The 17,588-nt window shown below is 40.9% G+C and overlaps 1 protein-coding gene across 4 annotated transcripts in view; it reads left to right on the plus strand.

Moving 5' to 3' along the window:
* The window catches only part of tead1a (TEA domain family member 1a), a 53,965-nt gene that overhangs the window by 24,338 nt on the left and 12,039 nt on the right, over positions 1 to 17,588 (plus strand). For all 4 annotated transcript variants that reach the window (XM_027135897.2, XM_047802243.1, XM_047802244.1 and 1 more), the window contains 2 exons: positions 14,045 to 14,109; positions 14,549 to 14,611. In XM_027135897.2, the coding sequence (XP_026991698.1) occupies positions 14,045 to 14,109; positions 14,549 to 14,611 (128 nt within the window). The remainder of the gene's footprint in view (positions 1 to 14,044; positions 14,110 to 14,548; positions 14,612 to 17,588) is intronic.

A 17,588-nucleotide genomic window follows, 5' to 3' on the forward strand; every position in this document is an offset into this window, starting at 1 on the left:
TCTCACACTCTCTCTCCCCCCCTCTCTCTCTCATCCTCCCTCCTTGTTTGTTGGCCTGCCTGCTGTTTTCCTCCACTCCTGTAACCTGCATGCAGTCTTTTGTCTCCGAGTCTGTGAACATATGTCAGGAGGATTTTTACGCCCACGTCGGAGTCTGTTCCTTTTTTGTCAAATTCACTACCGGAAACTCGCGCTGTCTTGTATTTGTGAGTGATTAACCCGGGCAGCGAGAGTGCATGCTTTAATTAGATTTGACAGTCTCCTACTGCGGCTGATAAAGGACCGGTTTAATCTTCCACTCGAGAACTGAGACGCCCTCAGAGGAGCCTCGTCCGAGTCGTATCCGAGTCAGGAAGAAACTCTCTCGGATCGCTGCTTGGAGATCAGACGCGGCCCGTGTGCAGGTTTCTGACCGCTGTAGGTGGAACTGGAGCGTAATCAATATTCACAGAGACGAGACTGTTACAAAGCACTGACACTGGAGACTCCTCCCACAAATAAGCCTCTCCTGAGAAAACAACTAATATTATAAACTTCAGTAACCTGTTTATTTAGCGCTGGGCGCCATGACCACATAATATCGTTATGTTCACAAATAACGACTTTTATCCCAATATAATTAATATATTAGATGATGTATATTTATGATTTTATTTCAGATATATTTATATAATTATATAATTACAAGCTGACTCGAAGCAGCTAGTATTAATTCATGTGATTACAATTAATTACATTAATCTTTTTCTTTTTACTGTTGTTTTTGTTAGGAAAATAATCTTAAACATTAATGTAAAAAAAAGCAGAAGAAAGCAGAAAAGAGTAAAATCACTCTGGTATTGCTGGGAAATTGTTCTCAAACCTTCTCTCTCTCTATTCTCTAGGCCTCTGCTACTCTCGTAAGCTACTCTCTCTCGGAATAGGAATCTTCAGAGCGAGGAGCGAGAGAAAGGAGGAGAGAGAGAGAAGAATGCAGAGAGCGGGAAAGAAGGAGAGAGGGAGAGCGAGAGGAAGCGCACAGAAGAGCGAGGTAGAGAAAGAGAGGGAGAGAAAGGGGGAGAGTAGAGAGAAAGAGAGAGAGTAAGAGAGAGAGGAAGAGGAAGAGAGAGAGAGAAGAGAGAGAGGAAGAGAGAGAGGAAGAGGCAAGAGAGAGAGAAAGAGAGAGAGAGAAAGAGAGAGGCAAGAGGACGAGAGCGATCTATTCCGTCTTCACTTCCTCTCTCTCTTCCTCTCTCTCTCTCTCTCTCTCTCTCTCTCTCTCTTCCTCTCTCTTGAGGAGGATGAAGAATTGTTGCACAAAACATGTTGTGAGGTTCGGAGAATTAAAGGAACAAATGTCATAAAAATCCAAACAGGAAGTGAACCATGACACTAAAAGACCTGTGACTTTTGGAAAAAGCCAGAAGCAAATGAGATCCAGGCTGAAGTGCAGGGAGATGTTTCTAGCCAGATGTTTAGATTTGACATGAAGTTTTTTTTAATTTATTGTTTATTTTTTCAGTGAAAACTCAGTTTAGCATTATGATGGATGAGTAAAGACTTCATCACGATCTAGATGATCAATTCTGAAAGTACGGATAAGAGTCTGTGAGGTCGGAGGTGAGCGATGTTTCACTTCAGAATCGCATCAGAGAGACCGAGAGTTCCATCAATATTCATCGTGAAGTCCCACAGACCAGAGCATCGTGGAATCAATATGAAAAGAAAGATTTAGTGCTCTGAGTCGAATCGCTCGGTCATGAACTGCAAGGGAGAGCAAAGAAAAGAGAACTGTGAGGACCAGAGTGAGGAATGTTATGAGGAACACTATGTGGGGGTGGGGGACACCGTGTGGGGGGGGGGACACCGGGTGGGGCGAGAACACTGGGAGTAGGGCGAGTGTGGGGAGGCGAGAACACTGGGTATAGGGCGAGTGTGGGGAGGCGAGAACACTGGGTATAGGGCGAGTGTGGGGAGGCGAGAACACTGGGTGTAGGGCAGAACACTGGGTGTAGGGTGAGTGTGGGGAGGCGAGAACACTGGGTGTAGGGCGAGTGTGGGGAGGCGAGAACACTGGGTGTAGGGCGAGTGTGGGGAGGCGAGAACACTGGGTGTAGGGCGAGTGTGGGGAGGCGAGAACACTGGGTGTAGGGCGAGTGTGGGGAGGCGAGAACACTGGGTATAGGGTGAGTGTGGGGAGGCGAGAACACTGGGTGTAGGGCGAGTGTGGGGAGGCGAGAACACTGGGTATAGGGTGAGTGTGGGGAGGCGAGAACACTGGGTGTAGGGCGAGTGTGGGGAGGCGAGAACACTGGGTGTAGGGCAGAACACTGGAAGTAGGGCGAGTGTGGGGAGGCGAGAACACTGGGTGTAGGGCAGAACACTGGGTATAGGGCGAGTGTGGGGAGGCGAGAACACTGGGTGTAGGGCAGAACACTGGGTGTAGGGCGAGTGTGGGGAGGCGAGAACACTGGGTGTAGGGCGAGTGTGGGGAGGCGAGAACACTGGGTATAGGGTGAGTGTGGGGAGGCGAGAACACTGGGTGTAGGGCGAGTGTGGGTAGGCGAGGACACTGGGTGTAGGGCAGAACACTGGGTGTAGGGCGAGTGTGGGGAGGCGAGAACACTGGGTGTAGGGCAGAACACTGGGTGTAGGGCGAGAACACTGGGTGTAGGTTGAGTGTGTGGGGGGGGTGAGAACACTGGGTGAAGGGCAGAACACTGGGTGTAGGGCGAGTGTAGGGCAGAACACAGTGTGTGGGCGGGAACCCCGGGTGTGGGGCAGAACACCGGGTGGGGGGCGAGAACACTGGGTGTAGGGCAGAACACTGAGTTTTGGCAAGTGTGAGGGGGAACATCGAGTGTGGGGCGAGAACACTGGGTGTAGGGCAGAACACCGAGTGTGGGTTGAGATCTCTGGATATGGGGCGGGAACCCAGAGTGTGGGGCGAGATCTTTTGAGAAGTGACTTTTAGCTGATCGCGTCAAATGGATATCGGAAAAAACACAGGTGACGTTGAGCACCAGTGAGTTAAACTGGAGGATTATGGCAGATAGACTGAGTTACATTACACTAAGTGGCACCCGGTGGTGGTTATTATGAGGTCAGAGCTCATCATAAATCACCAGCTGATTACTGAAGTCCATCTGGAAAGCTGCCCAGATCCTAGAAAACAAAAGGCTCACATCATTTAATCCACTACAGGATATTAGCAAAGCTCGAGGCATTTATTGTTTCCGACCTCCGTCTTACCTCAACGACGCGCATCCGATATTTTACGTCTGAATTTTATCCATCAGAAAACTCTTTTCAGGTATCAGATAGCAGACTCGTGCCACACTTCCTGACGACAGGGTAAATAGGGCATTTTAAGATTAAAAAAGTTCTTTTTCTCTGGCAGTAAAATGCACTCGAGATATATATATATATTTTTTCCCTTTCTGTGAAGCACTGAATTAAAGCGGGAGTCTCACTGCGCAGGACAGAATAGGAGAAAGCGGCGTACAGAATACGCGCCGAATTGCTTTTTGATGAGCGCCGCATTGTGCCTCAGAGACCGCTGTTTCTCTAAAGTTGAAGAAGTCTTCAGTTTTCAAAGAAGGGCTTCGAGGCCATCACCAGCGAGCCCTATGTATATTCAGTATATTTGTGTTCTTATACATGCTGCACTCACTTTCTTTGTGTTCTAGAAAATGGGGTCAGGCAGGAGGCCAGGGGTTTTTTATTTTTTATCAAGCTTTTTTTTTTTATGTATTTATTTTTATGAATGTTTTTTTTTTTATCTCTCCTAGAGATCTTTTGTGAATCTGAAAGTCACGTTTCTTGTGGGTAAAACACACGGTGCTGTGCACCAAGATTTTATGGATATGCAGAAGATGCTTATCGCTGTTTTAATTCACATAATAGTTTTTAAATTTAGATCAGTTTCATTTTTTTTTTTTAATGGAGAGCCCACAGTGATATTGTAATAAACTGCAGGATATCATGGATATTTTTATTTATTTATTTATTTATATTAAGTATAGATAATTTTGTATAGTGCTATACAAGAAATGTTAAATAAATAAATAAATACACACACACACACACACACACACACACACACACACACACATAATATACATACATAAAAAATGATATCCTGGAATTTATCACAATATTTATTTATTTATTTATTTATTTATTCGTACATATTAAGTGTAGATATAAATAGTGCTATACAAGATATGTATAGTGCTATACAAGAAATGTTAAATAAATAAATAAATATCCACGATATCCTGAAATTTATTGCAATATTTATTTATTTATTTATAGATAATTTTGTATAGTGCTATACAAGAAATATTAAATAAAGGGAAATTATATATATATGTTTAAAAATATATATTTAAATATATTACAAATATGTGAATAACGGGATTTTGTAAATAAAAGTCTAGTTGAAATATAAACAAAATAATAAGATAAAAATACATTCGCGTATTAAACGCTCGATTACGAAAAACAAGCAATTTTTCTTTTTTCCCAACACTTTTTTTTAAAGCAACGTTAAATATCTATCGCTGTTATTTCGTAAGCAAACCTCAATCGATATGTATTTTCCCATCATATCCGCAGTGTATCCTAAATAATATATAATATATATATCTTTTAAAAAAAAATTTTAAAAGCATACTTTATTTTATCTCAGCGTATCGTCCTATGTTTTACTCACACACACATTTATATTTCTTAGATATTTAAGTCGATTCTTTTACGAAACAGGTTTTGCCGCTCGTGAAGTTTCTCGACTCTACAGTCACGCTGTGAGCTCCGTGTATCACCAACACCACAACACCACGAGCTCTGGAAATCTTTTTTTTTTCTTCCCTCCATGTGTTTTGTAGCTACGGTGTGATTTTTGCGGTTTTCTATGCCGCCTTTCACACCCTTCGGATTTTAATCAGAAATTTTTTTTTTTTTTTCGCCTTCGACGAACGTGGGATTTTTTTTTAGCTCCGAAGCCGTTGAAATATTCGTCTCCGGTGGCCGGTGTTATTGCAGACGAACTGCAGAATTTCCTAATGTGGGTTGTTGCTGCATCTTCCGCTATCTATCACTATCAATTATCTATCAGTAATTCTGTAGAATCATCTACAGTGAGGATTTTCTCTCTAACGGAAAAGTCAGATTTGTTGCTCTGGCTGATTTGTTGCTTATATATATTTATATAGCAGGTGGCTGTGCTGCTGTGACAAAACTTGTGACTTTACTAACCCCGTGTCTATCTGCATGTCTGATCAGCAGTACAGTAATAACTGAAGGTCGTGGTGATCTGACGCGAGACTGCTGGCCTCCTCTTTACGCCCACCGACAGCTGGATGTGGACGTCTGCCTACAGGCTGATGAGTCAAACCGAAACTAATATCTCAAACTGCCTTGTCTTTTATTACGTGTCAGCGACTCCAACACCCGGCTGCCAGTTCAGCCTTAATTCCTTTTAATAGCCTGGTTTTTGTTGTTTGGTTTGTTTTAGTTCGTCTGGTTTCGCAGCTGTCCGTAGAATCCTCTTAAGTTCAAGCTGAATTTTCAGGATCCAAAGATCAGGATCCAAATTCGGGCGGGAGGAGGTGCAATATGACAGTCATGAAGCTTTATGATGCTTTATGGGCATCTGGGGAAGTCGTGGCCTAATGGTTAGTCTAGTCAAGTCACTTTTACTGTTACATCACCATGGCACATGTGCCTTGGTGAGTGAAATTCTTGGGAGCGAGCTCCAGAAATTGCAGAACCATTTACATACAATAGTAGAAACATAAATAGAACAGTTTACAGACAGGTTAAAAAAAAAAGTGCAAAATGCTCAGTACCATTGAAATGTGCAAATGTGGAAAGGATGCAATGTGTTCATACATAGTCAGTACACACAGTGTACTACTAGACATATATATGACCATACATATATGTATGTATAAGTATAAATATAAATAATATAAATATAAATAATATATATAAAGTATTATATACATGTAATAGGGTTAGAGAGTCTGATAGAGAGTTGTGGGTTTGAGTCTCGGGCCGGCAATACCACGACTGAGGTGCCTGTGAGCAAGGCACCGAACCCCCCCAACTGCTCCCTGGGCGCCGCAGCATAAATGGCTGCCCACTGCTCTGTGTGTGTGTGTGTGTGCGTGTGTGTGTGTGTGTGTGTGTGTTCACTGCTGTGTGTGTGCACTTTGGGTGGGTTAAATGCAGAGAACGAATTCTGAGTAAGGGTCACCGTACTTAGCCATACGGCACGTCACTTTATATACGGCTCTTCGATGCATCTTTCTGAGACACTCTGGAATTTAATTATTTTTTTTAATCTCCTTCTTAAATATTCTTCACTCTCTGGACTCTGTAATATTCAGACATTCATTCTTTCATTATATAAGCTTGTTTTACAAACTTTACACACACACACACACACACACACACACACACGCGCGCGCGAGCACACGATCGCCAGAACGCTCTTGTTGGACATGATTTCCAGCAGGTTGGTGTGATCTTTCCACTGAGCATGCCGTTCGCGGATGCACACACACACACACACACCCACACACTAGAGCCCTGTCACTCTTATGAGTGGTAAGACGTACAGTAGGAACAGTAGTTCAGGTCACACGCGGACTTCCCTGCGGTGTAACACTCTGATATGATATGATTTAATTTTTTTTTTAAATTATTATTAGACATAGCACGGGACTTTTGTTAAAGGGAGGGGGTTTTTCTGTTCTCTTGCTGAAGCAGGACTTTCCAACTCTTGTTTAAGTTTGTCCCGGACACGTTTGTGAGACGCTGATGGGAAATGAAACGAAATCGCTTCATTTTTAACATTAAGTTCTGGAAATATAGAAATTATACACGAACCAGGCATAACGTCCTGACCAGTGACTGATGAAGTGAACAACACTGATTAACTCTTCATCACGGCTCCTGTTATTGAGTGGGATTTGCCCTCTAAACATTTTGCCCTCATGTTAAACGCAGGAAAAATAGACAACCGTACGGATTCGAGCGATGACTTGGACAAATTGTGATGACCTGATGAGTGGGTCAGAGCATCTCCAAAACTGCAGCCATTGTGGTCTGTTCCCAGTCTGCAATGGTCAGTATCTATCACAAGTGGTCCAAGACAGGAACAATGGTGTACCGGTGACGGGGTCATGGGCGGCTAAGGCACATCGGTGCGCGTGGAGACCGAAGGCAGGTCCGGGTGTCTGATCCAACAGACCAAGCCACTGTAGCTCAAATTGCTGAAGAAGTTAATGCTTGTTCTGATGGAAAGGTGTCGGAACACACAGTGCATCACGTTTTGTTGCGTATGGGGCTACATAGTCAGTAGACCAGTCAGGATGCCCATGCTGACCCATGTCCACTGCCGAAAGCACCAACAATGGGAACTTCATCATCTGAACCGGACCATGGAGCAATGAAAGAAGGTCTGGTCTGGTCTCACGTTTCATCAGGTGGATGGCCGGGTGTGTGCATTACTATCCTGGGGAACACATGGCACTGGCATGCACAGTGGGAAGAAGGCAAGCCAGCAGAGGAAGTGTCCAGTCCCGGGTCCAGTCCCGGGTCCAGTCTCGGGGTCCAGTCCCGGGTCCTGTCCCGGGTCCAACAAGCGTCTGCTGATGAGCCCTGTTGCAAAGCCCTTAACCCAGAATTGCTCTGAATTTTTATCTTGTATAAAAATGAGATAAAAAGGGAATCCTCTCTAGATATGGGCATCTCTGTATGGACAAAAGTGTGTGAACACAAAACTGACCATCGCACTCATCAGCAGACGCTTGTTGGACACAATTCCACATTTTCTCTCCATTTACTCCTATAATCAGCACCACTCTTCGTTTCTGGGAAACTTTCCACTAGACGTCGGTGCACGTGTGTGGGGGTTTTTGTGGGGATTTCATTCGGCTACAAGAGCATCAGTGAGATCAGACTCTGATGTTCAGGATGTTGATGAGGTTCCAGTTCGTTCCAGAGGTGTCTAGTGAGGTTCGAGTCAGAGTCAGGGCTCTGTGTATGACGCATGAGTCCTTCTGCTCCAACCTTCACCTCCACACCATGTCTTCATGGGGCTCAGGGGCTTTGTGTACAACGATATTTTGTTTATGTGGATTATTAATATGACTCAGCAGCATGAAGCAAAAACACACCACATTAATATTAAAATTAGACACTTTTTAAACACTGTTGAATATTTACACAGTATAAAAAATCACAATTTATTATTACTTTTATTTAATTTTTTTCATGTAACTAAATCCAGATATTTCCTTTTTTTTTCTTTTTTTTTTCCCCTGGATTATTTTTGTACCTTAAAAGGGAATAAATATTTCAGTATTTTAGCTCTTTTTTTTTTTGTTTAGGCCCTATGGAATTTATTATTATTATTATTATTATTATTATTATTATTATTATTATTATTATTATTATTATTAGCACTCTATACCCAGTGTTCTGAGAGTATGGAATTATGATTGTGGATTTAAAAAATTTTCAGTGGATTTTGATGGATAAAAAAAAGTGAGGGTAAGATGATAAAATTGCAGTTACTTTTCTTAATATTCTTTTAAATTTTTTTGTACATGATAGTGACGTAGTTTTCGGCCATCATTTTTCTCACCATTCTTTTTTATTAATGGCAGCAAAAAAAAAAAAAAACGTTCGTTAATATCATCATCAATAACATGGAGCTTTTTAAATCCGTGAAATTGAGATTAAATCTTTGAACTCTTCCGTTATAAAATGCCAGCTTTATTAAACAGTATTTGTAGAGAACTATTTGTCACCCCGGAATCGACTCTGAACTACATTACCCATCAGCCCCTGCAGGTTCGGGGCCACATTCATCTCAGGCGAACAAATACAACATATTTAATCTTCGAGAGGAGACGGGGCTTAAACAGGTAACTAGGTGATCGGTTGTCGGATAAAAAAAAAAAATAGGATCACGTTTATAACCCGGTTGCAGCGATGTGGTAAAAAGTGTGTTTATTATTCACGTCGATTTCTTTTAGATTTCTCTGGAACACAGGATGATTTATTGTGGGTTTTTTTTCACACACAGACAAATACTTTCCTGTCGCTCGTTCGCTCGCTAGTGTAAACGTCACCTAACGTCTTGTTTGGTTCTCGTCTCATTTATCTCACACACACACACACACACACACACACACACACACACACACACACACACACACACACGTGTGTGTATATATATATATTTAAAAAAAAACATTTTAAAGTGTTGCCAGTGGTGTCTGGATTGCTCCCATGTGTTTGTCAGAAAGTGTGTGTATCGAACGGGTTTTTCAGATTTCTCTGGATCACTGAGGACTTTTCCTTCACGGTTTCATGCCATCTGGCTTTATAAACACGGCCCGCGGACGGAGGGGAGTCGTCATGTTACAGGCTCCAGCACTCACAAAGGACAGCTGCTTAGCACTAATCAGATGCAAAATTTGTGTGTGTGTGTGTAAAGGGCTTTATCTGGCAGGGAGAAAGCAGGCCGCACCCCTCAGTCCCGCTCGGAGGGAAACACCTGCAGTGGGAGTGGAGACGTTAACAGGGGAATTGTTCACACCACCATCTGCTTTTAGATTTTGACCTTTGCTTTAAAACCATGTGGCATTTAAAATTTTCTCTCTCAGTGGGACTGTTTACACACCACATCAACAGGTAGATATTATCAGCCTGTACTCTGGGTCGGATTTTAAACCGGCGAGGTTTTTTTTTTTTTTTTTTTGGAAAGTTTCTGGTGGTAGATAAGTTGACTTCTGTTGAAGACGTGCGGTTCTTCGGGATTCGTGTGCGATTGAGAGGTCGGTGTATGTGCCGAGCCGAGTGTTAATGCGGGAAAGGAAAGCTAAAATTCCAGAATAAAGCCAGGGAAGTAATTGGTGTGTGTGTGTGTGTGTGTGTGTGTGTGTGTGTGTGTGTGTGTGTGTGTGTGTGTGTGTGTGTGTGTGTGTGTGTGTGTGTGTGTGTGTGTGTGTGTGTGTGTGTGTGTGTGTGTGTGTGTGTGTGTGTAAATGAGGCCTAGTGGAAACACGCACTCGTGTTATTTCAGCACAGTGCAGTGTAAGCTATCGTGTAAAGATCGAGAGAAGATCGTTACGTGCCATGGCCAACACTTAGTTTAGTTTTATACCCCAGATTTTAAGGGCTTTGTTTTCTTTAGGTTGTTGGCCTTGATTAAATTGTCAGCAGGTTTTTATTTGTTCTTTATAAAAGATTTCATCTTGTGAGGAAGTGCAGTTGGGCTGCCTCACAGCTCCAGTCAGACCCTCTCTCTGGGGGATTACGTCTTCTCCTCATGTCCATGTGTGTTCCATCTGAGTTCTCCAGTTTAGTTACATACAGTTACAGTTAGATAGTTACATTCAGTTACAGTTACATTCAGTTACAGTTAGATAGTTACATTCAGTTACAGTTACATACAGTTACAGTTAGATAATTACATTCAGTTACCGTTACAGTTACATACAGTTACAGTTAGATAGTTACATTCAGTTACAGTTACAGTTACATAGTTACAGTTAGATAGTTATATTCAGTTACAGTTACATACAGTTACAGTTAGATAGTTACATTCAGTTACAGTTACAGTTACATAGTTACAGTTAGATAGTTATATTCAGTTACAGTTACAGTTACATACAGTTACAGTTAGATAGTTACATTCAGTTACAGTTACAGTTACATACAGTTACAGTTAGATAGTTACATTCAGTTACAGTTAGTTACATTCAGTTACAGTTACAGTTACATTCAGTTAGTTTCATACAGTTACAGTTAAATACAGTTACATTCAGTTACAGTTACATTCAGTTACAGTTAAATACAGTTACATTCAGTTATGTTACATACAGTTGCAGTTATATCCAGATAGTTATATTCAGTTACAGTTATATAAAGTTAGTTACATACAGTTACATTCAGTTACATAGTTTTACATTCATTTTGTTATATACAATTACATTATTACAATTACATACAGTTGCAGTTATATACAGTTAGTTACGTACAGTTACATAGTTAGTTATATACAATTACATTGTTAGTTACATTCAGTTACATTCATTTACTTAGTTACATACAGTTTTCAGTTATGTTACATACAGTTGGAGTTATATTCAGTTACAGTTATATACAGTTAGTTATATACAGTTACATTGTTAGTTACATAGTTTCATTAAGTTACATTGTTGGTTACACACAGTTAGTTACATACAGCTACTTTACACACAGTTGCAGTTGTATTCAGTTCCAGTTACATAGTTTCATTCAGTTACATTGTTAGTTACACACAGTTACAGTTACATACAGTTAGTTATATTCAGTGTTACATTCGGTTACATACACAAGTTCACCAGGTAAACTAATTCCTTTAGACATTCTTGATGTCTGAGTGACACACTGAAGCTGTACGAGCTCCAGGTTCTCACTACATCTGTGACACACTATAAGGGTCACACGGGGTCATTCAGGGTCAGCCTGCAGCTTTTACTCCTTCATCACACAGTTTCCGAGTTTCCTCTTCTTCATGGCTGCTTCAGTTCCACCACATTGTCATTGTCACTCACCCCGAGTTCCCTCTGACTTTCCTCTTCTACTCTTTCTCTCCTGTACATGTGTTTAGTGATGAGGCTCTACAGTTTGGCACAGCTTTAGATTTCTGAGTCATCTCCACTCTCTGTGGCTTCCAGTAACTCACTAAACTCCTCTGTCTGGATGTGACGCTGGTGTGAAAAACCTGACCCTACTTTACAGAGCGTCACATCACCAGGATAAAACCGACCTCATAACGAACCTTACAGACTGCGGCTCTTTTCTTTTCAGAAGGAGTTTGTGTCACTTTTCTTTATCCATGTTGTTGTATGTCAGGGGTTTTGAGTCAATTTGAAAAGAAAAAAATATTTAACGCTGGTAATTGTTACGTTACTGGGGGGGAAAGCACTTAATTTTCTTTTCTTTTCGCTCTTTTTCTTTCTTTCTTTCTTTCGCTTTGCATTTTCAGTTCTAGCTTTCTGAACAGATTCTACTCACAGCCTTTTCCCGTTGACATTTTACTTCTTGGTCCTACATGGTAACTTTATGGGTTTCCCATGAAGGATAAAAACAAAAGAACTCTTTCTTCAAATTGTAAAATCTTTCTTATTTATTTATTTGTTTGTTATATATTGTTTCTTATTTATTTGTTTGTTTGTTTGTTTATTTATTTATTTATTTATTTATTTATTTATTTATCAAATCAATGTCTGTTTAAACCTGCAGTGAAGTTTCACAGAATTTTGAAGTAGCTATGAATGGATAAATATAATCGGTTTATATATATATATATATACACACACACACACACATATCTCTACAATACCTGATTATTTCAATTTATAACAAAACAAATTATAACAAAACTGACCTTTTTTTCCTTAAGTCACACACACACACACACACACACCTTTGTCATATTATCAGCAGCTTTTGCAGACAGGGTGTAAAGAGCACATAAAGAAGACATGAATTGCTTCTGGATTTGTGTAATTATTTAATCGGTAAATACTGAAGTTTCATTTTAATGTTGTAACAGAAGCTTCCTAAAGGATACAAACACACTTGTAATTCCAGCAAAAAGTTCATTTGTATTTATTTACTTATTTTTGTTTTCAGAAACTGATCAAGTTTTAGTACAGTTCAATTTTATTTCTACAGAGCATTTAAACAGCGGATTTAAAGGGATCTAAAAATTCTAGCTAGAATTTATAAATTGAAATGTAAATTTTATTATAAATTTTTTTATTTTTAATAAATATTTTATTATTATTTTTACATTTTAATTTTGTAAATGTTTATTTATTGATTTATATATTTATTTAATTTAAAATACATTCTTAAATTTGAATTTGACATTTTAATTTCAATTTTATAAATTTGTTTCTAAACTTTTTACATTTCCTGTTTATAATTTATAATTTCCTGTTTAAATGTAGGTGGATTCATTATAATGTAAATAAAAGCACACAGCAGAACAGGAATGATTAAGCTGCATGCAGTTTAGAGAAGCATCAGAACTTCACCATCACGTCAACCACGTGAAGGTTTTACTGGTCCCAGAATAACATTTGTGTGCTGAATCTCTCTCATTGTGCAGTGATTTAATGATGTGACTGATGAGTTTCCTTCAGTTTGCTCTTTTTCTTTTCTCTCGGTGATTCTTTTCTCTCGGTGAACACTGCATCCTTTCATCTGTCTTTAGTTCTTCCTCTTATGTACTTCCAGCTCACACTGTCTTCTCACCTTCTCTCTCTCTCTCTCTCTCTCTCTCTCTCTCTCTCTCTCTCTCTCTCTCTCTCTCTCTCTCTCTATTCTGCGGCTGTGCCAAGTCCAGCTGAACGAGTTTTCAAGCGGCTGAAAAGAATGAATTATGCAGCAGTCAGCATGCTTACAGGCGGCCATTGGGTGGCCCTTTGATCTGAGTGCAGGCCACACATGAATACTCGTATTGTGACGTTATGTTTTTGTGTGTGTGTGTGTGTGAGAGAGAGAGAGAGAGAGAGAGAGAGAGAGAGAGAGAGAGACTGGGCTGTAGTGTGTGTGTGTGTGCATGCGCGCTCTCGCTCTCTCTCTCTCTCACACACTCACACACACTCACTCACTCACTGACACACACACACACACACACACACACACACACACACAAACATACACTACAGCCCAATCTCTATTTTTTTCTCTCTCTCTCTCTCTCTCTCACACACACACACACACACACACACACACACACACACACACACACACACACACACACCCACCCACCCACATAGCATACTACATGGTACAATGATCGCATATTACAACAAGCACATTGGTCTCGTTCACAGTGAATCAGACTCTGAGTTCTGAGAGATCTGATCTTAGAGAAATCTTTTGGGTTTTTTTCCACAGCTTGTAGTCAACTAAACTATAGATGTGACTTTACACAAGGCTTTTACTGATCTGTCTTCTTTTCTCCCTTTTTTTCTTTTTTCAGGTCGTAACGAACTGATAGCCAGATACATCAAACTGAGGACCGGGAAGACGAGAACACGAAAGCAGGTAAAACTCGGTAACGTTTTATCAACATTAAACTTTGTTGTCTGTAATTTGTGAAATAAGTCACGTGATGCAAAAGAAACATACACAAGACTTTTATCCTCATATCCAAGCCGACACATCCAGCTGTTTGTGCACACACTCCCTCATCCCAAAATATACTTAACTCTGACCCTAACCTTAACTTCTGATAAATTTAGTACGACGTTCTACTGCGATAACTACATTAAAATTGACACAACTATACGACCATTTCCTCTGAATTACAGCCAGAACAAACGTAAGAGCTGTAGAAAATAAGTCATCACATTCTGACCAATCAGAAGAAAGTAATCTTTTGATATTTAAACAGTATCTATTTATTAAAGTCAAGGTGCGTTCAGTAGACAAGCTTCATCAAGCACTCTGTGTGGTGTGTGTGTGTGTGTGTGTGTGTGTGTAGGTCTCCAGTCACATTCAGGTTCTGGCTCGGCGGAAATCCAGAGAGCTTCATACTAAACTTAAGGTATGAATATGTATATGAAAGTGTGTGTGTGTGCAGAAGGATGCCCTGCTACTTGGTTGTATGTAACTTGGGTCTTCATTGTGTGTGTGTTTGTGTGTGTGCGCTGAAGAATGCCCTGCTACTTGCTTATATTTAACTTGGAACCCAAATGTGTGTGTGTGTTTAGATGCCCTGCTACTTGGTTGTATGTAACTTGGATCCTCATTGTGTGTGTGTTTATCTGTGTGTGTGTGTGTGTATATGGATGCTTTGCTACTTGGTTGTATATAACCTAGATCCCCATTGTGTGTGTGTGTGTGTGTGTGTGTGTGTGTGTGTGTGTGTGTGTGTGTGTGTGTGTGTGTGTGTGTGTGTGTGTGTGTGTGTGTGTGGATGCCTTGCTACTTGGTTGCACGTAAGACAGATCCCCGGTTTGTGTGTGTTTGGATGCCCTACTACTAGTTTGTATTTAACCTAGATCCCCATAATGTGTGTATTTATTTGTGTGTGTGTGTGTGTGTGTGTGTGTGTGTGTGTGTGTGTGTGTGTTGCTCAGAATGTACTCGGCTGGCTCTAACTTCTTTTCTCCTGCATGTTTGTCTTCTGTCCTCGGCTTCCTTCCTGTCCTGTATAACAGCGTGTTTGTTTTGGAGGGAGCTGCTGTTTGTAAGAACAAACTCAACAGATCGTTTTAACCTGAACGCTGTTTTTCATGTTAAAGCCAGCGCCATAAAACACAGCCGTGTGGTCAGATTCAGTCGAATCATAAAGAAAAAGAAAACTTGCTCAGGAAAAGGCGCAGAATCTGAATCTTTTTTTTAATGTCAGAATTGTCACCTCAGTAGCTGAGAAACATTTCCTGCTGTATAGCGTTAAGGTAACACTCGAGCCTGGTGTGGCTTTCATGTCTGTTATCCGGACCTGCAGATACTTATGATGGAATTCTAAGGTCAGTTGTTGTCAATAAAAACATTTAAGGTAATTTACTATGTTATTGTTTGCTACTAATAACACCACAACAAGACAGAGCAACTTTTATACAAAAACAAAACAGGTGAAGGAAAAAAAAGAAAATTTAAAGGGTCAGAGTTCTAGAGTCTGTGATCCAAGTTCTATATACTTAGTTCGAAGTTCGGAATTCTGTGGTTCAAGAGTCTGTGATCCGAGTTTGGCGTTTTACTCCGAGTTCTCAGAGTTATCTTCAGTTTCAAGTTCTAGAGTCTGTGTTCCGTGTTCTGTATGCCGAGTTCAAAATTCGGAAATTCCGACTTCTGAGTTTTTAGTTTGGAATTCTGGGGTGTGAGTTCCAAGTTTGGAATTCTGGAGTGCGAGTTCAAGAGTCTGTGATCCGAGTTTGGCGTTTTACTCCGAGTTCTCAGAGTTATCTTCAGGTTCAAGTTCTAGAGACTGTGTTCCGTGTTCTGTATGCCGAGTTCAAAATTCGGAATTCCTACTTCTGAGTTTTTAGTTTGGAATTCTGCCTTCCGAGTGCTGACTTCTCATGTCTGAGTTCTAGAGTCTGCCCTCCGGTGTTCTGTACAGAGTTCCAAGTTTGGAATTCTGCGGTCCGAGTTCCAAGTTTGGAATTCTGCGGTCCGAGTTCCAAGTTTGGAATTCTGCGGTCCGAGTTCCAAGTTTGGAATTCTGCGGTCCGAGTTCCAAGTTTGGAATTCTGCGGTCCGAGTTCCAAGTTTGGAATTCTGCGGTCCGAGTTCCAAGTTTGGAATTCTGCGGTCCGAGTTCCAAGTTTGGAATTCTGCGGTCCGAGTTCCAAGTTTGGAATTCTGCGGTCCGAGTTCCAAGTTTGGAATTCTGCGGTCCGAGTTCCAAGTTTGGAATTCTGCGGTCCGAGTTCCAAGTTTGGAATTCTGCGGTCCGAGTTCCAAGTTTGGAATTCTGCGGTCCGAGTTCCAAGTTTGGAATTCTGCGGTCCGAGTTCCAAGTTTGGAATTCTGCGGTCCGAGTTCCAAGTTTGGAATTCTGCGGTCCGAGTTCCAAGTTTGGAATTCTGCGGTCCGAGTTCCAAGTTTGGAATTCTGCGGTCCGAGTTCCAAGTTTGGAATTCTGCGGTCCGAGTTCCAAGTTTGGAATTCTGCGGTCCGAGTTCCAAGTTTGGAATTCTGCGGTCCGAGTTCCAAGTTTGGAATTCTGCGGTCCGAGTTCCAAGTTTGGAATTCTGCGGTCCGAGTTCCAAGTTCGGAATTCTGCGGTCCGAGTTCCAAGTTCGGAATTCTGGGGTCCGATTTTTGAATAAAATTGTGCAATAAGAAAAGATTGTAGTAACAATCTAAAATTTCAGTACATACAAGTAAAATAGTAAATATTTTAGTTTTAGTAAAAAATAAATTATTAAATCAAGTGAAATAATAAAAATGAGTTAAAAGTGATTGATTTTTAACGAGATATTTGATGGTAGTTTGTTCAGGCTACTTCAGCACTCTGTTCAGGTTTTATATGTGGAACGTTGAGAGGTTTAGCTCGAGGATCTTACGGAACAATCTGGAACCTAAGTTTTTACGATTAAAGAACCGAGCCGCGACGTGGTATAAACTGCGCTGAAGCTACGTTTATGAATACCTTGAAGAGAAAAATTCACAAAAAGCATGCGTGTCTCATAAATCTGTGGAATTCAGAATCTGCCCTTAGGCTTGAATCAAAAGCTTCAGTTTCACGAGCCGAGAGACCACAACAAAGGTGGGACTGCGGAAGACCGCATCGCTGCTTAGCAAATCTACCTGGTCCTCTTAAATGTGCGAGGGTCTTTTTTTTTTCTGGTTAAATTTTTAATAATGATCAACAACCTGTTCTGTGGAGGTCTGGTTTAACCCTTTTTACCAGTACACCAGCATTCCAAACTAGGGATGCAACGATCCGAAATTTTCGATCGGTATCGACGCCTATCCAAGCATTTTGAGTGGATCTGGTATCGGTGGTGCGTGACCAATCCAAGATTATGTTATACCACTAACTGTTAAAAATACTGTTTGCTACTGCATTA

This window comes from Tachysurus fulvidraco, chromosome 17 (genome assembly GCF_022655615.1).
Source record: "Tachysurus fulvidraco isolate hzauxx_2018 chromosome 17, HZAU_PFXX_2.0, whole genome shotgun sequence".
Lineage (NCBI taxonomy): Eukaryota > Metazoa > Chordata > Actinopteri > Siluriformes > Bagridae > Tachysurus > Tachysurus fulvidraco.